This window comes from Staurois parvus, unplaced genomic scaffold (genome assembly GCF_062004578.1).
Source record: "Staurois parvus isolate SC_StPar_1 unplaced genomic scaffold, SC_StPar_1.0 ptg000177l, whole genome shotgun sequence".
In the NCBI taxonomy this organism is placed as follows: domain Eukaryota; kingdom Metazoa; phylum Chordata; class Amphibia; order Anura; family Ranidae; genus Staurois; species Staurois parvus.
In genome coordinates this window covers 6,660,105-6,674,478 of record NW_028317973.1, presented here as the reverse complement: position 1 = coordinate 6,674,478, position 14,374 = coordinate 6,660,105, and the positions used below count along the sequence as shown (strand labels likewise).

General features: G+C 45.8%; 1 protein-coding gene across 2 annotated transcripts; it reads left to right on the top strand.

Moving 5' to 3' along the window:
- Positions 1-1,306: 1,306 nt before the first annotated feature.
- RRP36 (ribosomal RNA processing 36) lies at positions 1,307-10,900 on the top strand. Of its 2 annotated transcripts, none has more exons than XM_089677108.1 (8): positions 1,307-1,491; positions 2,312-2,454; positions 4,247-4,370; positions 6,274-6,340; positions 6,603-6,707; positions 7,160-7,234; positions 7,361-7,478; positions 8,510-10,900. In XM_089677108.1, the coding sequence occupies exons 1-8, from the start codon at positions 1,322-1,324 to the stop codon at positions 8,638-8,640; spliced, it is 933 nt and encodes a 310-aa protein (XP_089533234.1). In that variant the 5' UTR covers positions 1,307-1,321; the 3' UTR covers positions 8,641-10,900. The 2 variants fall into 2 exon arrangements, with proteins under 2 accessions (XP_089533234.1, XP_089533235.1); XM_089677109.1 differs by having other exon boundaries at positions 1,472-1,569.
- The last annotated feature ends 3,474 nt before the right edge of the window (positions 10,901-14,374 follow it).

Below are 14,374 nucleotides of genomic sequence, written 5' to 3'. Positions count from 1 at the left end.
AGACTGGGAATGACCATTGAACTTTCTATTAACCCCTCCTGCCTCCTCTCGGCAGCTAGAAGGCAAAACTGTTTATTTTTTGGATAGGGCGGGGGAATTAGAGTCCCTGTCAGTTGGATGTGGGTTGTGGAGAGAAATTTTGGAACAAATAACATGTACAGGTGATATCTATAATATTGTTATTGTTATGATCTATCCATCCACCATGGGTGTGAAACTCAGTGTGTGCAGGACGACCAATCAGGACGATCTCCGCCCACTGCGCTGACCTCTAAGGAATGGAGCCTCTTAACAGAGAATTCCACCTCTCATGCTGGATGGATAGAGGATAATAGATATCATTTCCCCATAATGATCGTACCCAGCACCTTGTCATGATATTGGTACCGATTGATCAATGTTAGTATTGATTGATATTATTATTGATACCGATTGATCGATATTATTATTGATTGACATTATTATTATTGATACAGATTGATCAATATTATTTAGGTTGATTTATATTATTGATATTGATACAGATTGATATTATTGATTGATATAGTCTGATTATCATTGATATTGATACTGGTTGATTGATATTATTATTGATACCAATTGATTGATATTATTTATTTAGATTGATATTATTATTATTGATTTAGTATATTATCATTGATATTGTTACCAATTGTTCTATATTATTATTGATATTGATACAGATTGATCGATATTATTATTGATACTGATTGGTCAATTTTATTGATTTAGATTGATATTATTGATAGATTGATCAGTACTATTATTATTGATACCAGTTGATCGATAGTTGATTTATAGATATTATTACTGATATAGATTGATTGGTGTTATTATTGATTGATATTATTATAGATTGTTTTTCGGATTACTTTCTTATAGAATGATCACCACACGGAGGTCTATTTGCATTACAAAACTTTATTGATCTTTTTAGGTTCAGCAGATTACAGCTTCGGTTTATTAATAATGATCTATGATATGGATGGAGCTCCGATAGTGATCACCAATCCTATTTCTTTCGCTTCGCATGATCTGTCACCGAGCTAATCGCCCGATCTCCTCCGATGTAAAGAGCCCCAGGATCCAGGAGATGGCATTCATCCCTGGGGCAGGGAGAGAGTCCTTCAGGAGGGACAAAAAAGCCTCCGAACGTGGCAGGTCCGAGAAGTTAAGTGGCTAGAATACGAACGATTTATCATCAATAGCGAAGGATGTCCAATCACAGAACTCACAGGCGGGGCCAATACAGGGAGCCTCTAATGAGGGGGAGGGGAGAACCAGGATTCCTATCCAGTGTATGCCAAATCACAGACCGTATCGCAGCCGACGCTCCGCCCTCCATAGGTGGAACACCAGTGGGGGCGGGAACAGGGTGGAGCTTCAAAGAAGTCACTCGGCGGACAGCCCGCCTCTGAAGCTCACGTGCAAAGACGATTTCCTCTTCCGCCTGAGCTCTGTCATAGATCGGTGAGAATTCCTCAAATGCTTTGTGTCCTGTGTATGCTCCGATCTGACCGACCGCCGTCCGTCCACACCCCACATAAGGTTTTACAACTAGCACCTCCCATCCCCCGACCTGGGCGCTGTAGGCAGAAAGTAGGGTGGGCGCTATCGGGACGTAGGGCGGGCAGAAGTCGGGCGCTATCGGGACGTAGGGCGGGCAGAAGTCGGGCGCTATCGGGACGCAGGGCGGGCGGAAGTCGGGCGCTATCGGGACGCAGGGCGGGCGGAAGTCGGGCGCTATCGGGACGCAGGGCGGGCGCTATCGGGACGCAGGGCGGGCGGAAGTAGGGCGCTATCGGGACGCAAGGAGGGCGGAAGTCGGGCTTTATCGGGACGCAGGGCGGGCGGAAGTCGGGCGCTATCGGGACGCAGGGCGGGCGGAAGTCGGGCGCTATTGGGACGCCTTCTCCCTCCTCCCTCTCGCCTTCCCCTCCCCCCCCTCGCCTTCCCCTCCCCCCCCTCGCCTTCCCCTCCCCCCCCTCGCCTTCCCCTCCCCCCCCTCGCCTTCCTCCCCCCCTCGCTCTCCTCCCCCCCCTCGCCTTCCTCCCCCCCTCTCTCGCCTCTTCCCCCCCCCCCTCGCTCTCCTCCCCCCCCCTCTCCCCCCCCCCTCGACTTCCCCCCCCCCTCTCGCCTTTGCCCCCCCCCCCCTCTCGCCTTTGCCCCCCCCCCCCCCCCCCCTCGCCTTTGCCCCCCCCCCCTCTCGCCTTTGCCCCAAGAGTGGGGAGGTGATCGGGGTCACTTGTCAGGGAGCTCGGGTCTCATCTATCTGGTTCTTCCCTCACAGATCTCCAGCAATGTCTTCCACCCACCGACCTTCATCCCGGAGGAGGGTGGAGCCAGCCAAGAGCTCCACCCACAACTACATCACACAGGAGAAGTCTGAGGATAAGAGTGACACCGACCAGGAACCAACCAATTCCCACACAGGTAACGTGTGTCACCCCCTCCCCCCCAATCCAATCCCGACATAGGTGCTGGCCCCTCAACTGATTCCCTACATACAGTGGGGATCGAAAGTTTGGGCACCCCAGCTAAAAATTTGTATTAATGTGCATAAAGAAGCCAAGGAAAAATGTCCAAAAGGCATCAAATTCCAGATTAGACATTCTTATAATATGTCAACAAAAGTTAGATTTTATTTCCATCATTTACACTTTCAAAATAACAGAAAACAAAAAAATGGCGTCTGCAAAAGTTTGGGCACCCTGCAGAGTTAATATCTTGTACTGCCCCCTTTGGCAAGTATCACAGCTTGTAAACGCTTTTTGTAGCCAGCCAAGAGTCTTTCAATTCTTGTTTCAGGTATCTTTGCCCATTCTTCCTTACAAAAGTCTTCCAGTTCTTTGAGATTTCTGGGCTGTCTGTCACGCACTGCTCTTTTAAGGTCTATCCATAGATTTTCAATTATGTTGAGGTCAGGAGATTGTGAAGGCCATGGCAAAACCTTCAGTTTACCCCTCTTGATGTAATCCCCCGTGGATTTCGAGGTGTGTTTAGGATCATTATCCATTTGTAGAAGCCATCCTCTCTTTAACTTCAGCTTTTTCACAGATGGCATCAAGTTACCATCCAAAATTTGCTGAAATTTTATTGAATCCATTTTTCCTTCTACTCGTGAGATGTTCCCTGTGCCACTGGCTGCAACACAACCCCAAAGCATGATTGATCCAACCCCATGCTTAACAGTTGGACAGAGGTTCTTTTCATTAAATTCTGTGCCTCTTCTTCTCCAAACGTACTTTTGCTCATTCCGGCCAAAAAGTTCAATTTTAACCTCATCGGTCCACAGAACTTGTTTCCAAAATGCATCAGGCTTGTCTGTATGTTCATTTGCAAAGTTCAAACGATGATTTTTGTGGTGAGGACGTAGAAGAGGTTTTCTTCTGATGACTCTTCCATGAAGACCATATTTGTACAAGTATTTCTCTATAGTGGAATAGTATACCACAACTCCAGTGTCTGCCAGATCTTTCTGGAGGGATCGTGCAGTCAAACGTGGGGGTGAATTGTTTTTCTCACAATCCAGCGAGCTGTTCTGTCTGATATTTTTCTTGGTCTTCCAGATCTTGCTTTAACTTCCACTGTTCCTGATGACTGCCATTTCTTAATTACATTCCGAACAGAGGATATTGACATCTGAAAACGCTTTGCTATCTTCTTATAGCCTTCTCCAGCTTTGTGAGCATCAACTATTTTCAGTTTCAGTTTTCTAGACAACTGCTTAGAAGAACCCATGGTGCTGATTGTTGGTGCAAGGTCAGATGAGTCTGGGCATTTAAAACCTTTGAGATTGACATCACCTGGTCTTCCCAGACAATGATTGAGAACAATCCATGACACTGGCAGGTCTCAGCTTTGCAAAGGGGGCAGTGCATGCAATAAATTCTGCAGGGTGCCCAAACTTTTGCAGACGCCATTTTTTTGTTTTCTGTTATTTTGAAAGTGTAAATGATGGAAATAAAATCTAACTTTTGTTGACATATTATAAGAATGTCTAATCTGGAATTTGATGCCTTTTGGAGATTTTTCCATCTTTCCTTGGCTTCTTTATGCACATTAATACAAATTTTTAGCTGGGGTGCCCAAACTTTCGATCCCCACTGTAAGTACTGCCCCCCACCCTAAAACCCATGTGAATTTCTGCCTCTTCAAATCCAGTTTTGTATATCTTAGTTTTCTCTGCCTTTCCTCCTCCATGTGATCTTCTTTCCTTTTTCAGATTTCTCCACCATGTCCTTCGAGGATCTCCTCCATCTACAGAACACAGTGGGGAGGAAAGCTTTCTACAGATCCATGGGGGAGCCTCAGAAGACGATGGAGGGAGAGCAGCCCAAGAGGACGGGGTGAGTGTGCACTGCAAGGGTTGTAATTATGTAACAAGTGTGATTGGCAGTGCTATGGTCAAAGAAATAGAAAAAACTCGAAACAATGCCAATATAGCAAATCATAAATGTCCACTGTCACGGTCCCCCCTGCTTCCTCTCTACCACCCCCCCTTCCCCATTACATGCCCTTGCACCCGCACGTAGCCCACATAAGTGCTGTGCTGGGTGTCAGGGAGCTGTCTCCTGCTGCGGACCCCACACCTCCCCTCTGCCTAGTGTGGAGATTTCCCACATGCAGGCCACCTGGTTGTTGCTGCACGCCCCCCTCTCCTTGTATCGGCCGGCACAGCGCGGCCCGATGTTCCTGTGCTCTGCACCCGCTGGAGGCAAAGACCACACTCCCTGTGTGTGGCTGGAGTGAGGGGGCAGGGCATGTCACCACGGCAACACGACCCCAGGGCGGCCGTTGCCTGGCAACCGGGGAGCGTCCTGCTCCAGAGATAAATACCTGAGGAGGACCTGGGCACAGAGAGTCTCCCCTCTGCTTGCTCCTCGCAACCTAATGTGCTGTGAGAGGTCTTGTGCTGCAGCCAGACCCTACAGCCCCCTCTCCATCCCAGGACCCCTGGACTTAACCCATTGCCTGCCAGAGTCTGCCTTCCTGCTGTGTGCCAAGCTGGACTTAACCCATTGCCTGCCAGAGTCTGTCTTCCTGCTGTGTGCCAAGCTGGACTTAACCCATTGCCTGCCAGAGTCTGTCTTCCTGCTGTGTGCCAAGCTGGACTTAACCCATTGCCTGCCAGAGTTCTGCCTCTCTGCTGTGTGCCAACCTGGACTTAATCTTTGTCCGCCTCCTTGTTTTGCCAGAACTTTGCTATACTCATCGTGTGCCCTCAAAATCACTCAATAAAATCCTTGTGTGTCCCACTGCTCTTTGCATGTGTTCTGTCTTACCTACACCTCCGTCACATCCACCTATGTTACAAATACCATATAGGGCACGTGGTATCAAAACACTATTTGTTGTAAGGCTCCATTCACACTTGTGCAACTCCAAAGTCTCACGATTTAAAATGCAACTTTGGTCCGACTTTACGCTCTCTGGCACAAAGTCGCATCAAAGTAGTGTAGGAACATTTTCAAAGTTGCTGCAACTTTAGGTTGCATAGATCCGAATGGGTGTCATTGAAAACAATGGGCTATGACTTGTCATGCAACTTTGTGTCCATGGAGTGTGATTGGAGCCTACATTTCCACTGTAGCACAGCACTGTGTGGACTTGGAGCACTGCATTTAATCGCCGTTGTAAAAAATATTGCATTGGAATGTTTCACTAAGTGTATTGCTGGCTTGAATATGATGTCATGTTTGAGTATTTGTGACGTGGACATTTCTGATTAGCTATATTGGTATTGTTTAGAGATTTTTTTTGTTCTTTGTCTGTAACCATAGCGCTGCCAATCGCACTTATTACGTATTTACCACCGGTGTTGCGCATAGTGGGGAGCACATATTGAGACGCTGCTCAGTTAGAATTATACACACATCCGTGGTACTCGTAACCCTACTTTTATTTTGACTGCAATGGTTTTGCAGATGGCGAGGGGTGGTGTGGGGGTCACACTATAGGGGGACGGTCACTCACCATAAACATATAAAAGTATTTCCTGTAGAATACGCTCCTCACATTGGGTGGTTCCGAGCTCACACGTGTGGAGTTTTCTAGAAGATGATACAAAGGGAGAATCGGGTACTTCCGGCAGTTGCCAGTAAAAATGGAAAACCTGCTTTATATCAAGGTGGAGCTCAGAATGTTGAGGGAGCACTACAGGGGACTTAGGTGGAGCAGTGGGTTCCCCACAGTGCCTTCTGCTGACCATGGCATGACACAACATGGTGTGACTGTTCTTACTTCTTACAGACCGTTAGAGTTGTCCTCGAAGAACCCCGCCCCTTTCCTGCGGAAGGTGATTTCCTCCAAGAAGACGGTAAGAGAGCAGGGGTTGTAGGAAACGATTTAAATGGGGGGATACTTTTTGACCCCTCCCTCACCATTTTTTTCTGGCATCCCCTCTGTCCCACACTCCTTGAGCCATACAATCCACCCCCTAAACTGGCCCTTAGGTTCCCCCTCCCCTTAATTCCCCTACCCCCGGGACATACACCCCTTTCCAGCTCTCACTCCACAGACACCTTGATTCTTTTACCAGTACAGAAAATTATATTATTTGATTGCATTTCATCTCCTAGATGCGGAGAGACCCTCGATTTGATGACCTGTCCGGGGAATTCAAGCCGGAAGTGTTTTTGAATACGTACAAATTCCTGGATGACCTCAAGAAGAAGGAGAAAGAGGTTAGCCATTGTTTTGCTGGCAGGGGTGGTGACCCTTGTGGGTCATCCATTATTCATGGTGGTGACACTTGTGGGTCAGCCTTTAGATGCGGGGTTGGTGACACTTGTGGGTCAGCCATTAGTCGCGGGGGTGGTGATACATGTAGGTCAGCCCTTAGTTGCGGGAGTGGTGGTACTTGTGGGTAAACCATTAGTCAAGGTGGCGATGGTGGTGATACTTGTGGGTCAGCCATCAGTCATGGTGACGGGGGTGGTAACGCATGTTATTGGGGACCGTACTTCACATTTGTAGGTAATGTTCTTTTAGCATCCTAGGTGTAATGTGGGCCACATGGAAGATGTCACATGGAAAGCTAACTGCAAGATTGGTGATCTCTGACACTGATTATAGTGGGGAGGGGGGCTCCGTTCATTTCCTGCAGTCTTTTTATCTTGTCCCCGTCTGACCTCAGGTTGTCCAAACGAAGCTGAAGAAGGCTCGAGACCCAGAACTGAGGGAGAAGCTGCAGAAGCTGATCCGCAAGATGGTGAGCAAGGGGCAGTTCCGTGGACAGGGCCTTGTTGAATGGGGTTGAGCTTTCTTTAGGAGGTTGGGGGGCTAAATCTGCAATAGAGCTGCTGGGACAAACTGTTACAAACTTTGCTGTGTTCAGGATCAGCAGGAAGAAGCTTCACAGAAACAAGAGAAGCTGAGAGAGAGACAGCTGGAGTACAAGAGGCAAATGCGAGAGGATGCCCGCCAGGGAAAGAAACCATTTTATCTGAAGAAGGGTGAGTGTATGATATCATCAGGTGCTTTGTGCATGGTGGGAGACATCTGAAGTAGCCTCACAGATTAAATTCTCTGAATTAATTGTCAACTTCTTTAGAAAACGGGAGTTGAACATCATTTCAGATCACCAGTACTAGAGAGAGTGAGGTGGGGAAAGGCAGTGAGTGATGCAGGAGGGAGGGGGAAACATGGCTAAGCTGCAGATGTAAGGGAGCTGGGGAGTGGAGAGAGTAGCAATGTGAAGAGGGACTCAAGGTGGAAACATAGCCGGATGATGAGGGATGTAGCATTAGGTGTGCTTTTTGGAGAAGTTAGAGTGCCAGGAGGAGGAGGCAGGGTAGTAGGGGGACATAGAGTAGAGGGGGGCAGTGAAGTGGAGTAGGGGCAGTGATGGATGTATTGGTAAGAGGAAACCAGGGAGGACAGAGAATGTGTAAGATGGGGGATCAAGGGCTGGTGCCACAGAGGATCAAGAAGTCGAAGCCAGGGAGAATAGAGGCTGGGGGTGGAGCAAAAGCAAATTGAGACCAGGGAGGTGGAGATGGAAAGAATAAAGATATCAGGATGATGGAACTAGAGGGGGTGGGGGTTGAATGGGGAGGAGGAAGGACAGAGAGGCAGAGTGGGAGAGGATAGAGATCAAAGTGGTTGAGCCAGGGAGGATGTAGGTTGGGGAGGATAAAGATTGAAGAGGTGGAGCCGGGGGGGATGGAGATCGACGAGATGAAGTCAGAGAGGACCAGAGAGCATGGAAGTTGGGGGGCAGGGGGGGTGAAGCCGGGGAAGATGGAGGTTGGGGTGAAGCCAGGGAGGATGGAGAATAGAGAGGTGGAGTTGGTGAGGTGGGGCCAGGGAGGATGTAGATCAGAGATTAATCTGGGGTGGGTGGGGAAGGTGGAGCTTGGGGAGGATAGAGATGGAGAATGAGATGGTGGAGCCAGGGAGGACGGAGGGTGGAGCCAGAGAGGACGGAGCTGGGAACAACAGAGGTGACGTTGCTGTGGAGTAATTGGGTGTCTCCCTCTTTCAGGTGACATTCGGAAGGTGGAGATGGCGGATAAATATCGAGAACTGAAGAGGAAAGGAAAACTGGAGCATTTCCTGAGTAAGAAGAGGAAACGTAATTCACACAAAGACCGCCGGAAACTTCCCAACCAGTGAGTGTACTCTGCCTGCCATGCTCCTGCCCCCTCTCCGTCCGTCCTTCTGATATGTTCTCCTGCATAATATTTATGGACGATGTCTGATGTGTGTCCCCTTATTATCATTGGGGGATGGGCAGACAGGTTCTCTTTTTAGAAGAGTTGCGTGTTGCCCGATTTTTCTTTTTGCACAAAAAATAAATCTGGAAACTGGCAACCGTGGAATGAGAATTACAGTGCGTTGGTGCCATACTAAACTGAAGTCTGCTAGAATTTAGGATGGAGGTTTGAAGGAGAGGGGCATACTACCAGAAACCCACTTACAAATGTGACCTGCTGAGTGTCCCATGTGTGATGTATGTTGGCCAATTAGATTCCTCACTGGGCATCATAGCCAATCGTGTGTCTTCCTTTGGATGAAGTGGGTGGTCTTGGTTTCTGTGCCCTTTTCTGAAATCTTTTTCCGCAAAATAATTTTCACCTACTGCTACCCGCAGCGTTCAGCCTTGCGATATTGTAGACAAATGCTGTACTGTAATCTGTATCCCCTACGCTGGCAGCCTGAACAGATGAAGTATGTCCTGTATAGGTGAAGAACCCTTGCAATAGGTCCTGTATGGGTAGTATATGTGTATCGGGGTCAGGTGGAAGGAGGGGAGGCTGTATTCTGTTGGGGGTCTACATGGAACAGGAGCCTCTCCCTCCTCTGCATCACCATCACTGTCTCCTGCACTGTGAGGGCTCCTCCCTCTTGGTGTAATCTGTCAGTGACATAGGAGAGTCTCAGGTTCTGTTGGGAGAGTTGCTACCTTCCAGTGTAATCTGCAGTTACATTGAAAATGACATATACATATACTCCTGCGCTGGAGGATGGACTCCACAGAGGCTATAACCACATATGGAATGCCTTAAAGAGTGCACACCTTGCTGCCCTCAATGGACCAGGGAAATCCAAATGTACTGCATGCAAAGAAAACAAACAGAGAACACACAGGCCTAATGCATTACCTTTAAAAAAAAAAACATTTATTATAATAAAAGTGGTAATATACTCACAATGGACAATAATGTCAAAGGCACATCATATAAAGGATAGCAATGTCCAGTCTCACTGGATGATATCTGTGATGGGACACACATTGGTGCTAAGGAAGAGGCAAGTCCTCGAAACGCGAAAGTCGGTTGCAGATCCAAAATTCCCATCATGGATATCATCCAGTGAGACTGTCCTTTATATGATGTGCCTTTGACATTATTGTCCATTGTGAGTATATTACCACTTCTTTTATTACAATAAATGGTTATTTAAAGGTGATGCACTAGGCCTGTGTGTGTTCTCTGTTTGTTTTCTTTGCTATCTGCAATGACATTGGAGCTGAAGTTTGGCTTCAATGTATTAGTGTATCTAAATCTGCTAGTCCATCTAACACTCCCCTCCCTCCAGACTGACAATGCTGCTGTCCAAAGGTGCCCCTTGTGCTCCTTCATCCGGAATGGCGGCACTCTAATACAAGAGATGTGTTCCTGGCCAGATCACCATGTGAAAACAAAGGGGGGGAAGCCTAAAAAAAATAAAACTAGTGCAGCCACTGCATATAATGATTGTAAGCTGCAATATATGGCATTTTTGGGTTTAATACAGCTGAAGTCAGAGGATGAGCCAGGGACAAAATGTACGGTGTTATAAAGACTTCCACATCATTTTCGTGTAAATGGAAATTCGGATCACTTACTGAACTTCTTATAATGAACAATCCTGATCTCTCTGTGTGTATGGATGAATGATGTCAGAGGATTTTGTGACATCGTTAAAAATAATCCACCTTGTGATTGTTCTACAAAAGTCTCTCAAGAAGCCCAATGGATGAGACCGATGGCATGCAGAATCATTGAACATTTCTTATATGTAATTAACACCCACATGACCAAGATCATCTTCTGGTATTTTGATGGAACTGAAGACGGGAACTCTTTGTGGGAATCTTTGCCAGCGCTTGGTGAATGTAGTGAGGCTCTGCTGACGTCTCTCACCCAGTTTTCTGTAAGCATAATGGTAGTTTTGTATGTACCGACCCCTGCTTGGTTATTCTTTAGGTTTCACAACATTTACTGAGCTCTGGGGAAAATGAGTGCAGCTTCCCCGGTGGAGTGTGCCATCTGTTGGCCTTTAGTAAATCCCCCTTGATGTTCCCGAACAATTGACTTTTCTTATGTTTATAAATGAGGGAATATTTATTGCTTCTTTGTATATTTTTGGATTAATAAAATGATTAAATGTTTTTAGTTTTATGCCATTCTTCTTTTTTCTGCATCTCACATTTCCCCTATTGTCTGTAGACATCTGATTGGATCCTCCATGTTTAGACCAGCACTTTATGGCTGATGGACCTCATTATTCACAGCCAGCTCTGAGCTCACTGGACTCCCCGTATACATACAATGTCTCCATTTTGAACTGAATGTCTGATGAGTTTGTGGTTTATGCAATAAACTATATTAGGGGGTTAGAATAATTAGTGCTTGACTATAGTAAACCCTGGTTGGTGTGACAGTTTTGTTCTTTAATTTAAAAATTGCACTAAAACTAGTTGTCATCCCATATTATTATAATATTCAACATAGTGTATACAGTGTACAACATGAATGCAGTACAAGGGAACAGGAAAATCACATATAGAGTGCAGTGGTCAGGAGTATAATGTTCAACATTGGGTAAAAAGTGCAGGGGATAGGAGTATAATGTACAGCATTATGTATAGAGTGCAGGGATCAGGAATATAATGTACATAGAGTGCAGCAGTAGAAGTATGTCATATACATAGCCCAGTGCTCCGGTGTAGGAATTGTACACATCGTACAAGGAAGGGGCAGACAGGAGTCAAGAATGTGTAATGCACAGAGTACAGGGATTAGGAATATGTGACACTTCTGACCTCTGCTCCTTTTAGGTGACACCACAGCCTTCCCCAAGAGGTGAGGGAGGTAACCGAAGTCTTGGTGGGTAAACTGGACTTCTCATTGATTGGACTCAATACTCTGCCCTCAGATTCTTATAAATACCTCTGCATTCAGTCTGATCTCATGAAATATACGGTAACTAACACATTTTGAGATTTTGGGACAAAGTCTATGTATAAAATAAGCCCCCTGGTCCTTGGTGGGTGGAGCCAATCTTCTAATAATTATACTTCTATCACAACCATTGCACTTCCTCTACAACCCTCCAGCTGGGATCCTGCTCAGAATCAAGAGAACTCTAAATATCACCCAGAGATAATGACTCCCAGAGACCCTGACAACCAGGGATGAAGGTGGAGAAATCACAACATCTGAAGAGCAGAGGGGTGTCATCCTTCCCAACCCCCCAGCTGTCACATATTGTACATACAACCCATTGAGGAATCACCCAAGGTTCTCACAGCCCACACAAGGTTATTGGATTCAGCTCAAGTCTGGAATCCCTGAAATTGCAAAAGACCAGTAAACTATTCCCCACATACACAGGTCAGCGTGAACTTTGGACAAAACTGAACAACTTCAAAAAGTAATAAACTTTATTCCATACTTACCAAAATGGACAAATCTCACCCCGAGCTCTATAAGTTACAACAGGGAGGTATAGTTGCAAGAAAAAGTATGTGAACCCCTTGGGATTACGTGGAGTTTTGCATGAATTGGGCATAAAATGTGCTCTGAACATCATCTAAGTCACAACAATAGAAGAACACAGTCTGCTGAACATACTACACAAACATTAGATGTTGCCATGGTTTAATTGCACATAACATGTAAACGTTCACAGTGCAGGGAGGAAAAAGTATGTGAACCTTTGGACTTAATAGCTGGTTGACCCTCCTTTTGGCAGCAATAACCTCAACCAAACGTTTCCTGTAGTTGCAGATCAGACCTGCACAACGATCTGGAGTAAATTTGGACCACTCCTCTTCACAAAACTGTTTCACTGTAGCAATATTCTTGGGATGTCTGGTGTGAATCGCTCTCTTAAGGTCATGCCACAGCATTTCAATCGGGCTGAGGTCAGGACTCTGACTGGGCCACTCCAGAAGGCGTATTCTGTGCTGTTGCAGCCATTGTTTTGTTGAATTACTTGTATGCTTTGGGTCATTGTCCTGTTGCATCACCCATCCTCTGCAGAGCTTCAGTTGGCGGACAGATGGTCGTACGGTTTCCTGCAAAATGTCTTGATAAACTCTGGAATTCATTTTCCCATCAATGACAACAATCTGTCCAGGCCCTGAGGCAGCAAAGCAGCCCCAAACCATGATGCTCCCTCTGCCATGTTTTACAGTGGGGATGAGGTTTTGATGTTGGTGTGCTGTGCCTTTTTTTTTCTCCACACATAGTGTTGTGTGTTCTTCCCAAACAACTCAATCTTGGTTTCATCTGTCCACAGTATATTTTGCCAGTAGTGCTGTGGAACATCCAGGTGCTCTTTGCAAACTTCAAACGTGCTGCAATATTCTTTTTGGACAGCAATGGCTTCCTCCGTGGTGTCCTCCCATGTACTCCATTCTTGTTTAACGTTTTCCTTATTGTAGATGTGTCAACAAAAATGTTAGCATGTGCCAGAGATTTCTGTAGGTGTTTAGCTGACACTCTGGGATTCTTTACCTCATGCAGCGTTCTGCGCTGTGCTCTTGCAGTCATTTTTACAGGACAACCATGCCTAGGGAGAGTAGCAACAGTGCTAAACCTTCTCCATTTGTAGACCGTCTGTCTTACCGTGGACACATGAACATCAAGGCTTTTGGAGATACTTTTGTAACCTTATCAAGCTTCATGCAAGTCAAAAATTCTTGATCGTAGGTCTTCTAAGAGCTCTTTTCTGCGAGGCATGGTTCACATCAGACAGTGCTTCTTGAAACCAGTAAACCCAAAACAGCTGTGTGTTTTTAAAGGGCAGGACAGCTGTCAGCAACACATCCAATATCATCACACTGATTGGAGTCAAGGTTTGCTCACTCCTGGCTCCAATTAGCTCTGGGAGAAGTCATTAAGCTAGGGCCTCACATACTTTTTCCTCCCTGCACTGTGAATGTTTACATGTTATGTGCAATTAAACCATGGCAACATCTAATGTTTGTGTAGTATTATGTTCAGCAGACTGTGTTCTTCTATTGTGTCTTAGATGACGTTCAGAGCACATTTTATGCCCAATTCATGCAAAACTCCACGTAATCCCAAGGGGTTCACATACTTTTTCTTGCAACTGTAGATGGGGCACCTACAGCACTACTCACCTTCATCAAATATCTGACAATGGGACTCTTAACCTGGTCATAGATTTTTTTTTTGTCGATCAGCCAGAAGGTTGATGAAAAAAACGAAAAGAATCCTCCATCCATACAAGTGAGGATTAGCAAAATCCCTCCACTGCAACATTGTATTCTGAAAGTGGGGACTCTCCACTGCCTCAGCACACTGATCATTGGCTGCAGCTGCTGATCAAGAAAAAATTACCAAAATACTTATTTGACAGAATTCAATCATTAGTTTGATTATTAGATTAGACTATTCTATTAAATAGTTTCATTCTTGTTAACCATACAGTTTCTGCCTGTTTAAAGTTGAAATCTTACATTATGTTCATTGTAGACCACATTGTACTATCTTCTGTAGTGTTATGTTCATGGCATCTAAACTTTACGACTTCAATATATATAATATAAAATCTTATTATTATACAGGATTTATATAGTGACAGAAGAAAAGAGACAGGAGGCACCCATCTG

Excerpts from the sequence above, each read along its gene's own strand:
- RRP36 (XM_089677108.1), top strand. The coding sequence starts at position 1,322 with ATGCCAAATCACAGACCGTATCGCAGCCGACGCTCCGCCCTCCATAGG. Across the intron at positions 4,371-6,273 it reads GAGCAGCCCAAGAGGACGGG|ACCGTTAGAGTTGTCCTCGA; the intron begins GTGAGTGTGCAC and ends TACTTCTTACAG. Across the intron at positions 7,479-8,509 it reads ACCATTTTATCTGAAGAAGG|GTGACATTCGGAAGGTGGAG; the intron begins GTGAGTGTATGA and ends TCCCTCTTTCAG.